The sequence below is a fragment of the Puma concolor genome, chromosome A1 (assembly GCF_028749965.1).
Source record: "Puma concolor isolate L17-30 chromosome A1, mPumCon1.1.hap2, whole genome shotgun sequence".
Taxonomy (NCBI): Eukaryota; Metazoa; Chordata; class Mammalia; order Carnivora; family Felidae; genus Puma; species Puma concolor.
The window spans coordinates 135,892,588-135,912,213 of record NC_141667.1 but is presented as its reverse complement, the minus strand read 5'-3'; the positions used below and the strand labels follow the sequence as shown (position 1 = coordinate 135,912,213).

Sequence of the window (19,626 nt, the reverse complement as noted above, 5' to 3'; positions counted from 1 at the left end):
AAATTTTAGGATTGCTTGTTCTAGCTTCGAGAAGAATGCTGGTGCAATTTTGATTGGGATTGCATTGAATGTGCAGATTGCTTTGGGTAGTACTGAAATTTCAACAATATTTATTCTCCCAATCGATGAGCACCCAGAAATCCCAGAAATGAGATGAGAAAGAAAAATAGGTCAGAAATTAGGCAATTCTTGGGGTGCCTGTCTGGCTCAGTCATTAAAGCATGTGACTCTTGATCTCAGAGTCTTATGTTCAAGCCCAATGTTGGGTGTAAAGGTCACTCAAAAATAAAATCTTTAAAAAAAAAAATTAGGTGGGCACTCAGTGACTCAGTCAGTTAAGCATCCGACTTCGGCTCAGGTCATCATCTTGTGGTTCTTGAGTTTGAGCCCTGCATCGGGCTCTGTGCTGACAACTCAGAGCCTGGAGGCTACTTTGGATTCTGTATCTCCCTCTCTCTCTGCCCCTTCCCTGCTCATCTCTCTCTTTCTCAACAATAAATAAACATTAAAAAATTTAATGAAACAATTGGGCATCGCTTGTTTAACACTAATTAGAAAACTGGAGAATAGGCTGGACAAGTGTTTTGAAACTTCCTGGAAGTGGGTATAAACCTTGAGCCATTGTTCAAAAGGGAGCATTGGCAAGTAGAGATCTTGTCTCAGGCATATTCTGCCAAGATTGTATATATAGAAAGTTTTTCAGCTACTTAGAGAAAATTACTTACACATTACTATTTATCATTCCAATATTAGGGTCTACTTTAATCAGAGGACCTTTTTAAATGGACAAAGCACAAGAAAGTGGGAAGGACGTGGGGTCTGGAGCCAGACTTGTCTGAGTTTGCTGGCTGTGTGACTTAGGGCACTTGGGGCTGAGCTCCCAGCTATAGGTAGGACTACCCATCCCTGTGTGTCTGCACTGCGGTGAAGATTCAGTGAGAGGATGCATGCAAAGCATCTGGCATCGATTAGGTGCTAAATAAATATATGGCAATGGCAGTTGTCATTGCATGCTGCCATCTGTGCTCTGCCTCTGTTTCTTGGAAGTTGAACTTTGGTTAAAACCTCCATTAGAAAAAGAGAAAATAAAAATCCACATGGGATACTTAGAAGTAGCCATACAAGCAGCCTGTATTGAACTTTTTGTTATGCCAGAGAGCCCACACCCTTGCCGGGCAGCTGCTGGCCCAGGACAGCCCGTGGGGCTTATGTGTGTCCTCAGCCAAGAGGTCTGGGTCTGGAAAATCATACAGCAGTGTTAGGTTTATGGATTTTTTTTTTTTTTTTTTACAAAGCACCTATGAAGTGCTGTTTGTTTTGTTTTGTTTTGTTTTGAGTTTAACATTCTACTCTACATCTTTGGTGAAGGAGATGTTATCTGAGTCAGTGACGGATACGGTGGACAGGGCTAGCCGCAGACTGAGAGACGTTCTGTGCTGTAAGTAAAAGCATATGGGTAATTTTAATATATAATACCCATTTCAGTCCATGGCATTTGAGTCCAGGAGTCGAGTAGTTCAGGGAAAGAATGCAAGGAATTGCCCCCATACTTCCGCGGGGTTGATGGCGTGCTTCGTCAGAAGATACTAGTGTTGTCTCCAGGAGCACCAGGTATGGAACCATTCTGCCTCCCACTCATGAATTACGACCTCCTTGCACGCGCCCCATCTTGGGACTTCAAAGAAGCCTTTGTGACAAGCTGAGATCTGCATTACTGTCTTTATTCACTCTCCAGTGGCTAAGAACCTTTCAGGTTTAAATACAAACAGTGGGAAGCAAGAGCTGTGTTTTTCCTCAGCAGCCTCTGACTCTGCTGTCCTTCTCTCCTGCACAGGATGTCCTCTGGGTTTTTACGGAAAGGACTGTGCGTTGATATGCCAGTGTCAAAATGGAGCTGACTGTGACCACATCTCTGGACAGTGTACATGCCGGACCGGGTTCATGGGGAAGCGCTGTGAACAGAGTAAGTACGGGAGGGTGACCCATCTGGTTGATATTTCCCCCTAGAATCAGTTTTCCTACGTACCTGAACAATATGAAGGCAGGACCTGCATCTGTCAAGTTGTTTGAATGGATGGCTGGTCACTTACCAGCACTGTTGACCGTTACGGTCAACCCTCCCAGAGAGCTGGCCACCTTGGGGTCCTTGCTGGCTCTCTTTCCCCCTAAACTTCTTCTGGGTAAGTAATCAGTGCTCTGGGTGGAGGGGGTGTGGCTCCAAGGAGGAAGACAGAATTCAGGTTTTCCATCTGTTCACCCTGGCTCTCTCTAACTCTCCTGCTTATTTTTGGAACGTGGCTGCTCAAGGGCGTTACGAGCCAGTCAGAGTCAGAGCCCGGGTCCACACTGGAGGAGAATGCATTCTCTGGGGCCAGGCTGAGTGAACAAAAGGCAGGCAGGGGCTCCCAGCCCCTCAGTGGGTGTGGAATGAGGTCCATGCAAACGTTGCCCCCCTTCCAACAACCTTTGCTAGATAGTATTTTTCTACTGTTTCCCCTAGCAACTGTGCATCTCGGTCTTTACGACGTTCAAGACAATATATCGCCTTAAAATTTTTTGCTGTAAAAATCCCAGTCCAGAAGAATATGCTCTGTTGGAATTACGCAGCCTTTTTTGCCATTTCTGCCGCTACAGCTATGCGTCTGCAGGGTATAAGAAAATTAGGTTTAGATTGAGTATTTCAAAGTAGTCTCTTGTTACTTTCCTCTGTGACTTTCATTCAATATTCAGAATGAATAAATAGGGTCTTAGAGCTGTAATGGGGCTCAGTCTTTTATCATAGATGACAAGAAAGGGACAGGAGCGTTCTTGCTTACCAGAGAGGGCGCTCTTGGCAAGGACGCAGCAAAGATTACAGGGCTGTGGGAGCATTATGGCCGGAAAGGCAGATCAGCAGGACGGGGCTTTGGCAATAAACCATCGCCTTTCCTCTACCCCAGCAGCACCTCACAGCGCCCCTGGAATATCCAGGTTGTGTCAGTCTTGTGTACTAAACCCTTGAGTTATTTTTGCGTATCTTCCTGTATAGTAAATATAACAGGAGTGACCTCCAGGAATCAGCCTGGAAACGGATGTCCCAATTTTAGTTTTTGACTGCTATTCATTTCATCCTGAAACACGTACTGAGTCACACGGTTTCCTGCATACCCCTCGTGTATGTAAATATTGTGTGTGTGTATGTGTGTGTGTGTGCGTGTGTGTGTATGTGCGCATAAATGTCTAAACATATGTGCACATACCTAGAATCAGAACAGACTCTAAACTGACTTTCCCTTGAATGCCAGACCGGTTATGGTTCTTATTAAATAAAAGCTGCTTAAGTGCTTCCGTGATTACTTTGAACATCAAATTAAAATATCCCTATTTTTGGAGAACTCTCCTGATGCTCTTTTGTAAACAGAAACACTGTGACAGAGAATTCCAATAATAATAGAACATTGCCCCCTGCTGCTCAGTTTACAGAAAACATCAGTATTTGGTGATGATTTTTAGATTTGACTCTTCTTTGAAATTCACACCCAACTCTTATGAAGAGTGCATCATAAAAACATCAGTATTTTCGTCTCTCAGGCTTCAACTTGCACATCCAAATTTTGAGCCATTCTATGGCAAATGAAGTTCTTACCTAGAAAATTAACAAGACTTGCCCTTCCCTTGTCCCTGTTCCCAGCTAATCCGAGTTGGAATGTGCCACTTGGAAGATCCCCGAGTCGTCAGGAAAGTGCTCACGTTCTCAAGGATGCCATCTCTTGTCCATACTCTTCAGTGTTTTATCTCACAGTTTTGCCCGGCGGGGTCATCTCAGGTTGCCCTTGCTCACGATCTTCATCAGTTCCGTTGGGTTCTGCAGACTCTCAACTTACCCATCAGGGAAGTGGGTACATAGAAGCTGCAGGAGTCAGGAGCTGTGGCAAGGAGCTCAGTGTCTGGCCTTGTGCCACATGGCCCCGAATCCCATGTGGCAGGGAATCCTGGCCAGCTCTAGGACTTCCAGGGTGGGTCTGCCTGCGTAAGGGTCCCCCAGAAGGACTGCCCTTGAGACACAGAGGATCATATAGTAAAGAGACAGCCTTGCCCCACATCCCCAAGGCTGGACAGCTTACGTTGGATTTTCATCTCCTTCTCAGAGTGCCCTGCAGGAACATATGGCTATGGCTGTCGCCAGATATGTGACTGCCTGAACAACTCCACCTGCGACCATATCACTGGGACCTGTTACTGCAGCCCAGGCTGGAAGGGGGCACGATGTGATCAAGGTAAGGATACTAGTAAAGGGTCCTACTGCCTCAAACTGTGTAACCACCATGTACCAGGCAACATGAAGTATTTGCACCTCCACTGCAAGGTGTAGCTGGTTGTTTAGTTGCCAGATGGATGCCTCACTGCTGCTGTCCTATGGGTGAGGAAGGTAAGGCTCAGAGAGGTTGAGTCATTTGCCCAACGTGATGTAGCTAATATCGAATACATAGCTATATGTACGTCAGGGCTTAGATGCCGCGTTTGTCTGATTCCAAAGCTCAGGAACTTCCCGCTGTGCCTACGAATGTTTTCACCTTTATTGAGATATAACTAACCCATAAAAAGCAATGCATGTATACCATTATATTATGTGTATATATGTATATATATAAATATATATGTATATACACACATATATACATACATACACAATGTATATATGTACAGCATGCAGTATATATATAACCTGATACAATCTGACAAACAGATATACCCATGAGACCACAACCACAATAAAGATCATGAATACATCCCTCCCCCGCCCCCCGCCCCCCTCCCCCCTCCAAATGTTACCTCATGCCCTTCTCTGCCACCACTGCTCCCGGGGCCCCAGGCAACCACTGATGTAACCACAGATGGGTTTGTATTGTTTAGAATTTCATGTAAGTAGAATCACACTGTACTCTTTCTTGTCTGCTTTTGTTTGCTCTGCAAAATTATTCTGAGGTTGAACCACGTTGCTGTATGAATCCATACTTCTGTTCTTTTTATGGCCGAGCAGTATTCCTCTGCATGGATATATCATCATTTGTTTACTGATCCACCCGTAGATGGACATTTGGATTGTTTCCAGTTTTTGCTATTATGGATAAAGCTATTATGAACAATAATGTGTCAAGCCTTTGTATGGATACATACTTCCATTTCTCTTGGATAAACTTATAGGTATAGAATGATCGGCTCATATGACATATGACAGGCATATGTTTACCTTTTTAAGAAGCTTGTGCCTATGGTTTTTAACAAGGGTGTATCACAGTAACCTGAGAATGGTCAGATATGTAGTCCTACTTGGGCAATTCTGATTCTGGAACGGATGGGGCCTTTGAGACAGTTCTTGGGGTACCTGGGTGGCTCAGTCAGTTAAGTGTCCGACTCTTGATTTCAGCTCAGGTCATGATCTCAGCATCGTGGGATCGAGCTCTGTATCAGGCTGTGCACTAAGAGTGGAGGCTGCTTAAGATTCTCTCTCTCCCTCTCCTTCTGCCCCTCCTCTGCTCATGCATTCTCTCTCTCTCTCTCTCTCTCTCTCTCTCTCTTTCTCTCAAAAAAAAAAAAAAATGAAAAAAAGAGAAAGTTCTTCTGATGGTTCTAAAGCGTGGCCACCAGAGAGCTCCTGAAAGGTGTGACTCTGCTTCAGAGGGTAACAAGCACATGGGCTCTAGGGGGCTTTGGAAAATTCATACAGTGTTGTGGGGCAGCCATCTTAAAACATGCATTCTGTATGTATTCCTGTTTCATTGTCTTTCATTAAGTAACTTTTACATGTTCACGAATTATATTTGTCTGTCGTAACAACAAGATGTTCTGTTCCACAGTCACATCATCAGGACACATGCATTGTGATCACGGTGCACACTGCTGTGTGTTTCAGGGCACGCTGTCTAATAAGGAGGTCTAATGCTTAGAATCATGAGGTCACAGGGACGTTTGAGCTGGAAGCACCTTCTGGGCGGCCAGGTGCCTTGTTTGTAGATGGTGAAACTGTAGCCTTCAGTGCCTAAAGGAAAGTTCAGGATATCTGGATCAGTTTTTTAGATGTCCGGTTTCTTGACTCCCACTTCAGAGCTTTCCTGTCCCCATTGGATGGAACGCGAGGAGAAATTATATAAAGCTAAAGTTTAAATATTAACAAGTAAGGTTTTAAGGTGATGTCATCAGCTATTATTGGAACAGACCTTTCTGTCACACACACAAAAAAAATCACTATATGGAACAATACAACTTGGGGTAAAGAGTCCCCTGAAATTAGGATAAGGCAGACCCTCATCTTGAACTAGATTTTTGATGGAGTTATCCTTGGAAGGAAAATTATTCCTAGAAATGTTGAGGATAGGGGCGCCTATATGGCTCAGTTGGTGAAGCGTCTGACTCCTGATTTTGGTTCCAGTCATGATCTCACAGTCATGAGATTGAGCCCCACATTGGGCTCCATGCTGGGTATGGATCCTGCTTAAGATTCTCTCTTTCCCTTTCCTTTTGCCCCTCTTCCCTGCTTGCACACACTCTTGTGGGGGGGGGGGGGAGGCAGGGGGTGCACCTGTGCACACGCTCTCAAAAAGAATTTAAAAAAGAGAAATACTTGGACTCCTGGGTGGCTTAGTTGATTAAGTGACTTGGGCTCAGGTCATGATCTCGTGGTTCGAGCCCTGTGTCGGGCTCTATGCTAACAGCTCAGAGCCTGGAGCCTTCATCGGATTCTGTGTCTCCCTCTCTCTCTGCCCCTCCCTCTCTTTTTCTCTGTCTCTCTCTCTCCCTCTCTCTCTCTCTCTCAAAACTGAATAAACATTAAAAAAAAAAAAAAAAAGAAATGCTGAGGATAGACATAGACCTAAAATTAAGGTTAGGCAGTTGAGACATTTAGGAGTTAGCCCTTCATAAGCTTACTACTGCATAATAAATAAAGCATGGTAAAAACTAGACAAATCGTTACCACCAATGAATTCTGCCTCTGGTCTAAGCATTTAATCTGAAGCGTGTGGGAAGCTCCCAAACCCTAGTGTGGAGTCTTTGGGTTCAGGAAATCTGGTCTCATTTTTGAGGCTTAGAGCAGCCTTTTTCTGGGCACAGACAAACCAAGAGCATCTACAAATGAAGAATGTTTGTTTTTCCTTCCTGCTGTTTCCAAAGGTTTCCGAATTAACATTTCACTGACTGAACATACCCAGTCATTGGCACGGTGAGACAATTTTGCGAATAGAGTGCAAACATTCATCTGGCAGGTTGTTGTCCTTGCTCAGATCTCTTCTTTTCCTTTGGCCAGCTGGTGTCATAATCGTTGGAAATCTGAACAGCTTGAGCAGGACCAGCACGGCTCTCCCTGCTGATTCCTATCAGATCGGGGCCATCGTCGGCATCATCATCCTGGTGCTGGTTGTTCTCTTCCTCCTCGCGCTGTTCGTTATTTATAGACAGAGGCAGAAGGGAAAGGAATCAAGCATGCCAGCAGTTACCTACACCCCTGCTCTCAGGGTCATGAATGCAGACTATGCCATTTCAGGTAAGACTGGTCCTTAGAGCCATCCTATTCCTTGAAAAGTAAGGTTTCGGGGCGACTGGGTGGCGCAGTCGGTTGAGCGTCCGACTTCAGCCAGGTCACGATCTCGCGGTCCGTGAGTTCAAGCCCCACGTCAGGCTCTGGGCTGATGGCTCAGAGCCTGGAGCCTGTTTCCGATTCTGTGTCTCCCTCTCTCTCTGCCCCTCCCCCGTTCATGCTCTGTCTCTCTCTGTCCGAAAAATAAATAAATGTTGGAAAAAAAAATTAAAAAAAAAAAAAAAAAAAAAGAAAAGTAAGGTTTCATCCTGGTTCTCTGAAACTGGGTGTTTGGCCGTGCTGTCCATCAGCCTGGAGGAAAGTGTATGTTGGGAAAACATCCCTTGTTGCAGATGTGTTTTATATGTTGACAGGAGCAGAATGACCACCGTTGTCTTCTAGGAGGGTTTTGAAATTGAATTCATTATGAGATTGCTTTAAAGTTTTTTAATATTTGCTTAGTTTTGAAAGAGAGAGAGAGAGAGCAAGTAGGGGAGCGGCAGAGAGAGAGGGAGACACAGAATTCGAAGCTGTCAGCACAGAGCCTGGTATGAGGATTGAACTCACAAACTGCGAGATCATGACCTGAGCCGAAGCCCGCTGCTTAACTGACTGAGCCACCAAGGCATCCCTGAGGTTGCTTTAGACTTAGGGAATTTCAACCTGGTGGCAGCTTTCCTGGGCATCTAAGCTTTTGCCATATGTCAGGGATAGGAAGTGGAGAGAAGGAGGTGTCCATAATTTTGGCAAAGTCATGGAGCAGGTCTTCTATCTCTGGCCTTGGGTTCTTAACACAGTGCCTTCTAACCTGTCCCTGGGCCCATACACATCATTAACTGCATAGCAACCAAGTTATATAAGAAATAGTTTTGTGGGATTAGCAAGAACCAAAGCTGTTCATTAAGAAAACTCCTTAGAATCTCTCTGCCACATGTCCCCATAAAGGTAGATTTTTAAGTGATCTGCTCATTCATCAGAAGTAACCACATAAACTTGAACACTTAAACATTTATTATTTTGGGCAATTATTGCAGGATTTCAGGTGGGTCACATGTCTATAAATACACTGATTCTGGGGGGAATACACAAAGCAGCTGATTTACTTAATAGTGTATTTCTAGCAAAGAATATTATGGCAAGAGCTTAAGTGTCTTTAAAAAAAAAAAAGAGGAAAGTTACAACAGGATTCGTTTCAAAACAATGGCTTTCCAGGTGTATAAGCCTCAAAGCAAAGAGGACTTGTCTGAGGACGCGTGCACACTTTTTTGGGAGGCAGGTAGGAGGGCAGACACCTGCTGCTTCTAGAAGCTTTGCTGAGTATGCTAGGCAGGAGGGGATTCTGCCCAGCCTGTGATTTGGAAGTGGTACCAATATTCGTTCTTGTTTTTTTGCCTTCTTTTTACCTGCACGGATTTAGAAGAGCCTGTCACCTTAACCGTTTCCTTCTCTTCTTACAGAAACCCTTCCCCACAGCAACAGCGGAAATGCTAACAGTCATTACTTCACCAACCCCAGCTACCACACGCTTACCCAGTGCGCCACATCTCCGCACGTCAACAACAGAGACAGGATGACCATCGCAAAGGTGAGAGGAAATGGCTCCAGGTCGCCGAAGGTGGGTAGGGGAGCGAGGAGAGGAACGGGCATATCGGGGAGAGCTGCAGTTTCCCAGATGGGGTTCTAGGAGCTTGATATCTCTTATCTCGTTGGTTCCTCCCAACAGTCTTGCGGGTGCGTATTAGAATCCCAAGTTTACGGGTAAAAAACACAAGCCTTGGGGATTTTAAGTCACTGCAAAACACAGCTTCCTAGTTGCTGAGGGAGGCAGCTGTAGGGTGAGTCATGGTCCCCGGTCTCCTTGTCTCCAATTTGCGCTGTTTCCATTGCACCTCTTTGGAAAAACGTTTCTCATACTGCATGAGGTTTCCAAGGATGTCTCAGAGCAGGCCTAAGCAGACTCCATCCTGGGCCTTTGCTTTTGTCTTTTCTGACCACGTCTCTTCTAATGCCCTTTGGGGGCCCCCTGCACTTTCCTAACAAAAACAGCAACCACATGCATTGATTTGGGTTCAACCACATGAGATTTCTTTTTTGTAGGTCACAAGTGATCAAATAGCAACAAACTAGGTGCCAAGCATTTCTAATCATTTTACAAATATAAATTCATTTAATCTTCATACCAACTCTATGAATCAAGAGTGATTTTTATCCTCATTTTAAATAGATGCACAGAGAGGTTGCATACCCAGGCTTCTCCTCTTGTGTCACTCACCTCACCCCAGTCTCTTCTAGATTGCTCCGAAATCCCAAACATTTCTTCCTTCTGAGTGCCCCAAATTATATTTCCTGTCTCCATTGTCTTTTTTAAAAAATATTTATTTATTTATTTATTTATTTATTTATTTATTTATTTATCTATTGAGAGAGAGAGAGAGAGAACAAGGGAGGGGCAGAGAGAGAGAGAAGAAGAGAATCCCAAGCAGGCTCCACGCTGTCAGTGCAGAGCCTGATGCAGGGCTCAATCTCAGGAACCATGAGATGATGACCCAAGCCCGAATCAAGAGCTGGACGCTTAACCAACTGGGCCACCCAGGTGCTCCTCCAATCCCGATCGTCTGATTCCAGCTCTCTGCTGGAAGAAAAACCAAGGTAGTTAAATTAATCCAGTTGCAATTAAATTAATGCAGCTGGCTTTTAACTACAGTGCCTGATAGGTAGATAGTACTTCACCTTCCTGGGAGACTTCCATGTGCATCTTGCCGTTTGTTCGCCTACATTTTCAGAGAAGGAGGCAGAGTACCTCATCTCATCCTCGTACTTATAGCTAAGAAAACTGCTCAGGGTCACCAGTGACTCATACAAAATCATGCAGTGTTTGGCGGGAGAGCTCAAACCCAGAGTTTGGTGTTTTCACTTCAAAGTTCTTTGCATGTTAACCCAAGTAAATAATGGGAACAGGGCGACTAAGTGAAATGAAGAACTTGAGGCCATAGGGGGTTTAGTTGGGGCCAAGAGACACGTACTCCTGCTGCCCTCTGCGGCCTGCCCGGTGGTCACCTCTGCCCCTCTGTGCGTCCTCACTGGAAAAGCAGCCCTCGATTCCTGCCCCGGACACGCTTTCCCCAGATCGGCAACACTGTGCTGCGCCACGCCGCGTTCTCTTTTGACGCCGTTTACGGTTTATGTTTTTTTAACAGTCAAAGAACAACCAGCTGTTTGTGAATCTGAAAAATGTGAATCCCGGGAAGAGGGGCCCTGTGGCGGACTGCACGGGGACGCTGCCGGCAGACTGGAAACACGGCGGCTACCTCAACGAGCTTGGCAAGTTCTCCCCGTGTCCGTCCTCAGCAGCCTCCTTCATCTTTTAGTCACCTCAAATAGTCACAGGTTGATGATCTGCCAAAGCGATTTATTGGAAACATGCCTAAAGAAGCAGAATGATAGAATTATACCGAATGCCTGTATGGGGCTTATTGCTGTCCTAGGTGCTTTATTCATCCGACAAACATTTATTAAGGTCCTGCTATGTGCTGGGGATTGATACAAAGAGACAAGAATCCCTGGCTGCGTGTAGCTCCCATTCTAACTCCACCTATGTTAACTTACGTCATTCTGACAAGTATGTACTGTTGGTAAGTACGTTCTATTACCGTCACCATCGTGTCCGTGCGACGGTTGAGAAACTGAGTCACGAAGAGGTTAAGTAACTTGAGAAAAGTCTCAAAGCCTATTAAATGGTGGCGCTGGGATTTTAATCCTGTCAGGGTGGTCCCAGGCTATGTGTTCCTCTTCGCTCTCTTTTCCATGGGCCACCCACACTTGAGAACCCCTTCCCTTTAGGTGAAGAAATGAAACTATCAACAGGAGTACAGTAAGCCATTGCCTGTCAAACATTTTGGAATAGGACCCCTTCACACTCCTAAAAGTTACCAAGAACCCCAAAGAGCTGCTGTCAGTATGGGTTATATCTTTTGATATTCACCATATTCCAAATTAAAACTGAGACCATTTAAAGTAGTTATTTATTTGCTTGTAATAGATGTCATCTCATTTCATGATAACATAAAACATTTTTATGAAAAAATCACTACATTTTCTAAAACAAAAACAAGTTAGTGAGAAGAGTGGCACTGCTCTACCTTTTTTTATAAATCTCTTTAACATCTGGCTCAGTAGAGGATAGATTCTCGTATCTGCTTCCGCATTCAGTCAGCGGTGATCCCACACTTGGTGCAGCTCTCGAAAAACCACTATGCATTTGAGAGAGAATGAGAGAGAAACAGGAAAATAATGTCGTTGTGCTATTATGAGAATAGTTTTGATCTCGTGGCCCTGCTGAAAAGGGGATAGGGCTTCCTAGAACACCCTTAAAGAGCTGCTGTGATTCCCCAATGAAAGAATAGTGCCATTGCCAAGCTGTTGCACCTCATTTTCTTTAAAAAAAAAAAAATTTTAATGTTTATTCATTTTTGAGACAGAGAGAGAGACAGAGCATAAATGGGGGAAGGTCAGAGAGAGAGGGAGACACAGAATCTGAAACAGGCTCCAGGCTCTGAGCTGTCAGCACAGAGCCCGACACAGGGCTCGAACTCACGGACCACGAGATCATGACCTGAGCCGAAGTCGGACGCCCAACCGACTGAGCCACCCAGGCGCCCCTGCACCTCATTTTCAAGGAGGTGCTTGATGATACCATAATGGATGTGTGCATTGCCTTATGGGTAGTGAACCCTTTCTTTTGTATTTATTTGATGGTGGGGCTTCCAGAAAACCCAGTTAAATTTGAATTTCAGAGCAGCAACAAATATTTTTGGTATAAGTATATCCCAAATGTTGTAAGAGACATACTTCCCCTAAAAATAAGTTGTTGTTTCTCTGAAATTCACATGTAACTGTCCTTCCTGTGTTTTTATTTGCTGCATCTGACAACACTCCTGGGCGGTCCTTTCCATGAATCTTGTTTTATAGAGCAATAAACTGGTCATCAAAGAGAGGTTAACTCTCTTATCATCCAAGATTTCATAGAGGAATGGGGTAAAGCCAGGTCTCAAAGTTGGTCTTCCAACTACTCCACTGTTCTTTCTGTGAAGCCCTTATATGTCAAATCACCTGAGCTGGATGTAGGAACCAATCTTTAAGGGCTCTGGAATCCCTTCTTACTATTGAAATGAAAATGTTAAAGTAGGAAAATGAGTACAAATTCTTTACTTTTATTTATATTCTACGTGAACATGATCAAGTAGCTGTGTATTTCTGAACATAGTTGAATTATTTATATACCAGATTCACACTATATGTATTGGTTAAATCATTCAACATCAGAGAGATTTTGTTTTATAAATTTTTCGTAATGTTTATGTTTGAGAGAGAGAGAGAGAGAGAGTGGGGGAGGGTAGAGAGAGAGGGAGACATAGAATCCGAAGCAGGCTTCAGGTTCTGAACTGTCAGCACAGAGCCTGACTTGGGGCTCCAACTCACAAGCCGTGAATCATGACCTGAGCTGAAGTCAGACATTTAACCAACGAGCCACCCAGGCACCCCGAGATTTTTTTTTTAAGTCTAAAGTACATGAGTAATGTAGCTCAAAGAAATACATGAATTGGTATTAGTAAAGTACTACCTGGCACTAATGAGAGAAAAGTTCTCTTATTCCACCTACACCTGCTGCCCATGGTCCTGACTCTAGAACACAGTCACTACAGTGGTCACAGATAAACTTCTCTGCCCACGGGACTGATTGTTAAAAGTATAAAATCTTCATTGGAAATTCTGGATCTCTTTCATGTGTTCCCGTCTATGTCCTTTACAGTTGTTGCACAGAAAAAGTCTGCCCTTACCAAGAACAGGATAAGGCACACTATGGATGATAAACTGAGTAGGTGATTTGAATGATGGAAAAGTTGTTGTGATGTTGTGTGAAAGAGGCCTGAACTTGACACAAAAGCCCTGAGATTGATTCCTACTTCTGTGATGGGGCGCTGGGCTAATCACTCCACTGCAGCTGATCTCTTCATTGTGATTTAGGGATAGTGATCATGTTGTGGCTCCTTGAATGAATTAGATTAAGGTAGGCTTTTGAAAGCATCTATCCAGGAATTGAGACATGAGGGAGTTTATGAGAACACCCGCCTGCTCCCTTGCTAAAACAGCACCCAGAGAGAACTTGGCAGGGGTGCTGGTCTAACAGTGCCACTCTTGTTCCCTAATTTACTATCCGCCTCATGCTGATTCTCTCCTGAGCCCCTTGGGGGACTCTAGCCATTGCATAGCGAAGACCGAGATGGACATCTCATGAGACTTTGCTACAATTCGGAGACAGCTAAATGAATCTGGCAGAGTAGCAAGGACATGGTTCCTTGATAGGGAGCTCTCAGAGGCCACAGGTCCTGCCCATCTTCATGCGGTCCCTTTATAAAGTTTGGGAATCCCCAAGACCACCCCCAGGATCAATGATTTGGCAGACAGACTCACAGAACTCCCTGCAAGCTGTTATACTCATGGTTACAGTTTATCACAGCCAAAGGATACAGATTAAAATCAACCAAGGGAAGAGACACAGTGGGCAGCATCAAGGAAAGTTCAAAGTCAGAAACTGCCGCTTGTCCTTTCCCAGTAGAATCATGGAAAGTGCTAACTTTTCCTGGCTACAGTATAAGACTATATGCATGAAGTATTCCCAGCCAGGGAAGCTTACTTCAGCCTTGGCGTCTAGAGTTTTTATTAGAGTTCAATCAGGTCAACACAGTTGACCACCCATGTGGTTAACCTTTCATCCAGACCATCTGGAGATTAAAGTGACACCAAGTGCCAAGCCCCCTTCCATAAATCACTTTGTTAGACGATCCAGTGTAGCCCTAGGCCCCAGATAAACAAAAACACGTTTACTGGGTGGGATATCCCAAGGGTATAGAGATCACCTTCTAAGGTAGTTCTTAGGGTGAAAGCCAGAGGCTCACTTTGGTTAGGTTAATTCACTCTTCATCCTTGTCCTGCCTCCCTGTGTAACTGGACACCTTTCCCACCACCTGGGAACTTGGCTTCACAATCTGGACCCAAGAGGAAGGAAAACAGTCTCTGAGAGAGGAAGACATTCCCATTTCCTGTCCCATGATGATTGATATTACACACATCCTCTCCCTTTAGGGGATCCTCCCTTCTTCTCCACAAAAGTGTGTCCCACAGGACATACAAGGAATACATGCACAGTGGCCGGGGGCCTTCTCCTTACCATTCTCCTTCTTATGTGACTATTCATCACAAGTCATTACTTGATTCTCTGTTTCTAATCCAAGTCTATAACATTTCTTTAAAAGATCATTGAGGAGCCCTTGAAATGCTTGCATGTAGACTGAAGTTGGGGGTCACAGGACACGTTCAACATTACGGTCATTGAAACACCACTCATTTATACGATGCCTCAGAATTTATGAGGCTTTGCGTATGCTCCAATTCACTTAATGATCACACCCACCCTGTAAAGTTTGCAAGGCAGGTTTTGTTTTCCTCATTTGAGAGCCAAAAATTTGACACCGAGAGAGCTGAACCTCTTGTCTAAGTCACGTGGTGGGCAAGTGATGAAATGCAAGTCCTTTGTCTCAGTTCTAGTCCTGGCTTTGTCCTTTCCATAGTACAACCTTGAATCAAGTGTACCGATCCATCCATGCCTCGTTCTCTACCCTTACTGATTAACCTTTCACAACGCACTGTAAATGAGCAGAATGATCAGAATGATACATATATATGTATTTTAAATTCTAAGCACTGAAGACACCAGGTATGAGTGATCTGGGTACAAAGGTTTGGAAAGCAGCAGCTCGGTTATTTCCTGCAGTAGGGAAGTAGTAGGTGCTCAAAGGAGCTTCCTCCATGACCTTGGAATATTAAATGGGTTTTTCTCGTTTCCAGATCTCACTGGGCATTTTTTTTCTTCTTTATCACAGGAGCTTTTGGACTTGACAGAAGTTATATGGGAAAATCCTTGAAAGGTATGGTCTAAGTTTAAGGAAGAAGTACATTTATCAGAATCATAATTTTTTTTTTTGAACGTTTATTTATTTTTGGGACAGAGAGAGACAGAGCATGAACGGGGGAGGGGCACAGAGAGAGGGAGACACAGAATCAGAAACAGGCTCCAGGCTCTGAGCCATCAGCCCAGAGCCTGACGCGGGGCTCGAACTCACGGACCGCGAGATTGTGACCTGGCTGAAGTCGGACGCTTAACCGACTGCGCCACCCAGGCGCCCCATAGAATCATAATTTTTTTTAAATTTATCTCAGAGACTGAAATAATTTGCTAAACAAGCAAGAGTGGCAGTTGAGAGAAAATGTAGAGTTGTTAGTGTGGTTAATTACTCCATGAAACAACACAAACAACGTTCACTGAGATCAAAACCACGACTGTAGGTGGATCATGTTAGGGCATAAGTCTGGGGGAACAAAGGTTTTCAGTTTGCTGGGGAAACACTCATATTTCCTTGAAAAGATATATGACTTATGGGGAACGAGAAATGCAAAAATGGAAACAGCAGGGAAAATAAGAAGAGCTCCACATGGTTACATGAATAACTTCATGTGCCCAGTCCTGGGGTTTTACCAGGAATCTTCATGTCACACATGCCTCCCTCGCCGTGATGATAGAACCTTCTTGTGCTCCCGGGGCCATCAGCAGGTGGTTTCTTGATTGAAGCCTTTGGGAATTAGTAAATTAAAATGGAATTAATTTGGAGTGTGAAAATCAAAATTAAATCAAATCCACAATGTATACGTGGATACTCACCTTAGAGAGGAGCTGAAATTACTCTATGGCTGAGTCATTTTATAGCAGAGTCTCTCCAAAGTAAGTGACGAATGTATGGTTTTGTTGTCGGCGTATACAATTAGAGAAAACTAGCTACAAAGGAAAAGAAGTAATCTCTCCAAGTAAGTCATCCCAGGGGAAAAAACAATGTTATCCATGCTTTCCTCCCCCATCTCTCTTCACAGATTTGGGAAAGAATTCTGAATATAATTCAAGTAACTGCTCCCTAAGCAGTTCTGAAAACCCATATGCCACTATTAAAGACCCACCTGTACTGATCCCCAAAAACTCAGAGTGTGGCTATGTGGAGATGAAGTCACCAGCACGGAGAGATTCCCCATATGCAGAGATCAATAACTCAACGTCAGCCAACAAGAATGTCTATGAAGTTGGTGAGTTCCCCTAACCAAAGGAAGAGCCTCACCTAAGAATTTTTTTTGAAACGATTTTAAAGTCTTTGGGAGTCTTTGAGAGTACAATAACAGTTCATATAAACATTATTCAAAACAGTGGTCATATTTTAAGTGCAAACCTGTGTTTACAGTGATCATATTAATTGGTATCACCTAAATTTTTAAGGGAAGATACCAGCTAGAAAATTTAAAGTAAATTTTCCTATCTCTCACCTGGTCACCCATCTCTTGCTTTGTAACCATAGTGAATATTTGAGCCCCCATGTGGAATAATAGTGCATGTGTCACCTCAGCTATTATGTCGCGTTAGCCAAAACAAGCGGTTCAGGTGGATGAAGCAGGTGGTTCCATTTCCTGATTGCATCCATTACATTCATGCTCTTAGCAGGATTGAACATTTTACTTTTAAATGTGTCTAATACATTGCTAATATTCTCAGATGTGAATCTGATGGAACTTAATAAGAATTCAATTTAAAATTAGAATTGTTTTGATTGCCCCTTACAAATACCGTTCGGGGAAAGTTGAAACAAATCAGAAGTATCATTGAGTAGGTAGAGTAGGGCCATGTATTTTAATTTTTCTCTCTCGTTCTCAGCGTTTATGATTTAAACTTTAGAAAATTCTCTACTACTTGTAAATGAAGTGGCCGATTTAACTCTAGTCACTAGCAACTTAGGCCATCGACATGTCACTGAGAAGTTAAATAACTATTCATAAAGAATTAAGGCAGCTTTTTTACAGTGGAAGTTGTAGTGACCTAGATTTATCGTTGAAAAGTCAGTTACTATTCCGCTTTGGACCGTCCTGTAAACCCACGACTTTAACACAAAGCTGAACCGAGAGCGTGGGTCCTGAGTCATAAAATGAACTTGTTAAGTATTTCCATGAACTGAGTTAGCCTAGAAGGACCTTAATCTTCTGACCTGTGGAGTCAGGGGTTTGGACTAGATCATCTCCAAGGTGTTTTTCAGACCATGATTCGTATCCAGGATTTCTGTGTATTCCTTGGATGTCTCCATCCAAACCAGTGGCATGCAGAACACCATTGTGTGCATCAGCTGGTCTCACAGCCCAGGGTAGCCACCCCTAAGTGATTATAAAAGCATCATTTGTTTCATAAAATAATATTTATCTTTTTATAAATGCCCCTCTTGTCTGTTTGAGATTTGCAAGAAATGCCATACTCTTTTCTGTCTAAATTTTCCACTGCTGATGAATTCACGTGTCCCTGGTTGTCACAGAACCTACAGTGAGTGTTGTCCAAGGAATATTCAGCAACAATGGGCATCTCACCCAGGATCCATATGACCTCCCAAAGAACAGTCACATCCCTTGCCACTACGACCTGCTGCCGGTCCGAGACAGTTCCTCCTCCCCCAAGCAAGAGGATGGTGGCAGCAGCAGCAGCAGCAGCAGCAGCGAATGACACCAAAGATCCGCCTGGTAGCCACTGGAAGTTTCCAGAACTGCAGTTGGTTCTTTTCTATCCTCGAGTTTGCCACCTTATGGGAATGTTCATCCCCCTGGTAGGCAACTGTTGGACGTGAACCAGAAAGCTCAAAGCTGAGGCTGGCTGATCGTAGGTCCTTCTTGTACTGGTGGCCTGGCAGGAGATATCAGTGTGACTTCCTATTCTTCTTAGTTTTAGAACTGCGCTCGTGAAGCATGACTTCCTATAAGATCTTGGCTAAAAGCATGAACTTGTAGAAGTCCTTGGGAGGGAGTTGTGCGCTGCAGTGACATTGGTGTTTGGCTGAACCATTAAAATCTGAGTATTTTCTTTCTCATTTGCATTGCAGACCTGTACCTAGGATTGTGCAGTTTATCATAAAATCTGGTGTGAATCACTAAACATGTAGAAGAAAAGGGGAGTATTATTGAGTCCTTACATTTTTTTTTTTTTGCACCTGGATTTAGAATTATAGGGATAATATGAACCCAGGAAGAAAAGTTCTGTCGAGTGGCATACTGGATAGACTTTGAATAAACTCTAGAACTGGTTAGCAAATTTAAATATGAAAACTTTAGACTTTTTTAGGATGAAGAAATAAAAAATCAGAATTATTTTAGCTATAGTAGCATTATTTCAGAAATCACTGTCCAGATGTGGCAGGCAGAGGTTAATCTTCTTTGACCCTTGGCCCACTTTAGATCCGTGACATCATTCTGATCCCTGTCCCCATCATACACATTCACCATGTAAGGTCCATGACATATCAATAATTATTTCATAAATACAGAAAATAGATTGTTTTATTTTTGACAGACGGGATTGAACGAGTGTATAATGATTGGAAAAGGGTGTAAATTTTAAGTGTAAGAAGACGTTTTGGTTTTGTAAACCATTAGCGACACATGCTGTAATATAGAATTAGCAGAAAGTTTTGATTAATTTTTCCCTAGACGTGACCGAAATATTTTTGTGCATACTTGAGAAAAGGGCACTTTCCTTTTATTAATTGTCGATTTAGAGAAACTATGCTTAAGCTGGTCTTTTGCATTGCTAATATGACATGTACCCCGTTTTTCATTAATTTGTATTTCCATTTTTAAGTTGTATAGTCTACGTTTTGTAGTGCTTGGATTGTTAATGAAAAACAATTATGTTATATGTTCTCTGTTTCTTGTATTATTGCCACTTATCTTTTTGCCTGACAAAAATGCATTGTTCTTTCTTTCCTTTTGGAGGGAGGAGATGAGAATATATAAAATCAAATCTATTAAAATTGGTCATTACTAAAATAGTAAAGTAACCATAGGCGAATGGCTCATGCTTGAAATAGAGAAACTTGTTACTATTTCAAAATGGAGCTCCTTTTGATTTGTGTGTTCTGAGTCCTGGTTAAAGCAGGGAGAAGGGG

General features: G+C 43.4%; 1 protein-coding gene across 3 annotated transcripts in view; it reads left to right on the top strand.

Moving 5' to 3' along the window:
* MEGF10 (multiple EGF like domains 10) overlaps nucleotides 1–19,374 on the top strand; it is a 181,633-nt gene extending 162,259 nt beyond the window's left edge. For 2 of the 3 annotated variants that reach the window (XM_025924946.2, XM_086705049.1), the window contains 8 exons: nucleotides 1,835–1,963; nucleotides 4,128–4,256; nucleotides 7,283–7,519; nucleotides 9,010–9,137; nucleotides 10,750–10,873; nucleotides 15,493–15,537; nucleotides 16,535–16,741; nucleotides 18,007–19,374. In XM_025924946.2, coding sequence (XP_025780731.2) covers nucleotides 1,835–1,963; nucleotides 4,128–4,256; nucleotides 7,283–7,519; nucleotides 9,010–9,137; nucleotides 10,750–10,873; nucleotides 15,493–15,537; nucleotides 16,535–16,741; nucleotides 18,007–18,191 — 1,184 coding nt within the window. In that variant the 3' untranslated portion in view covers nucleotides 18,192–19,374. The other variant, XM_086705057.1, reaches the window with a different exon arrangement.
* Nucleotides 19,375–19,626: the final 252 nt, after the last annotated feature.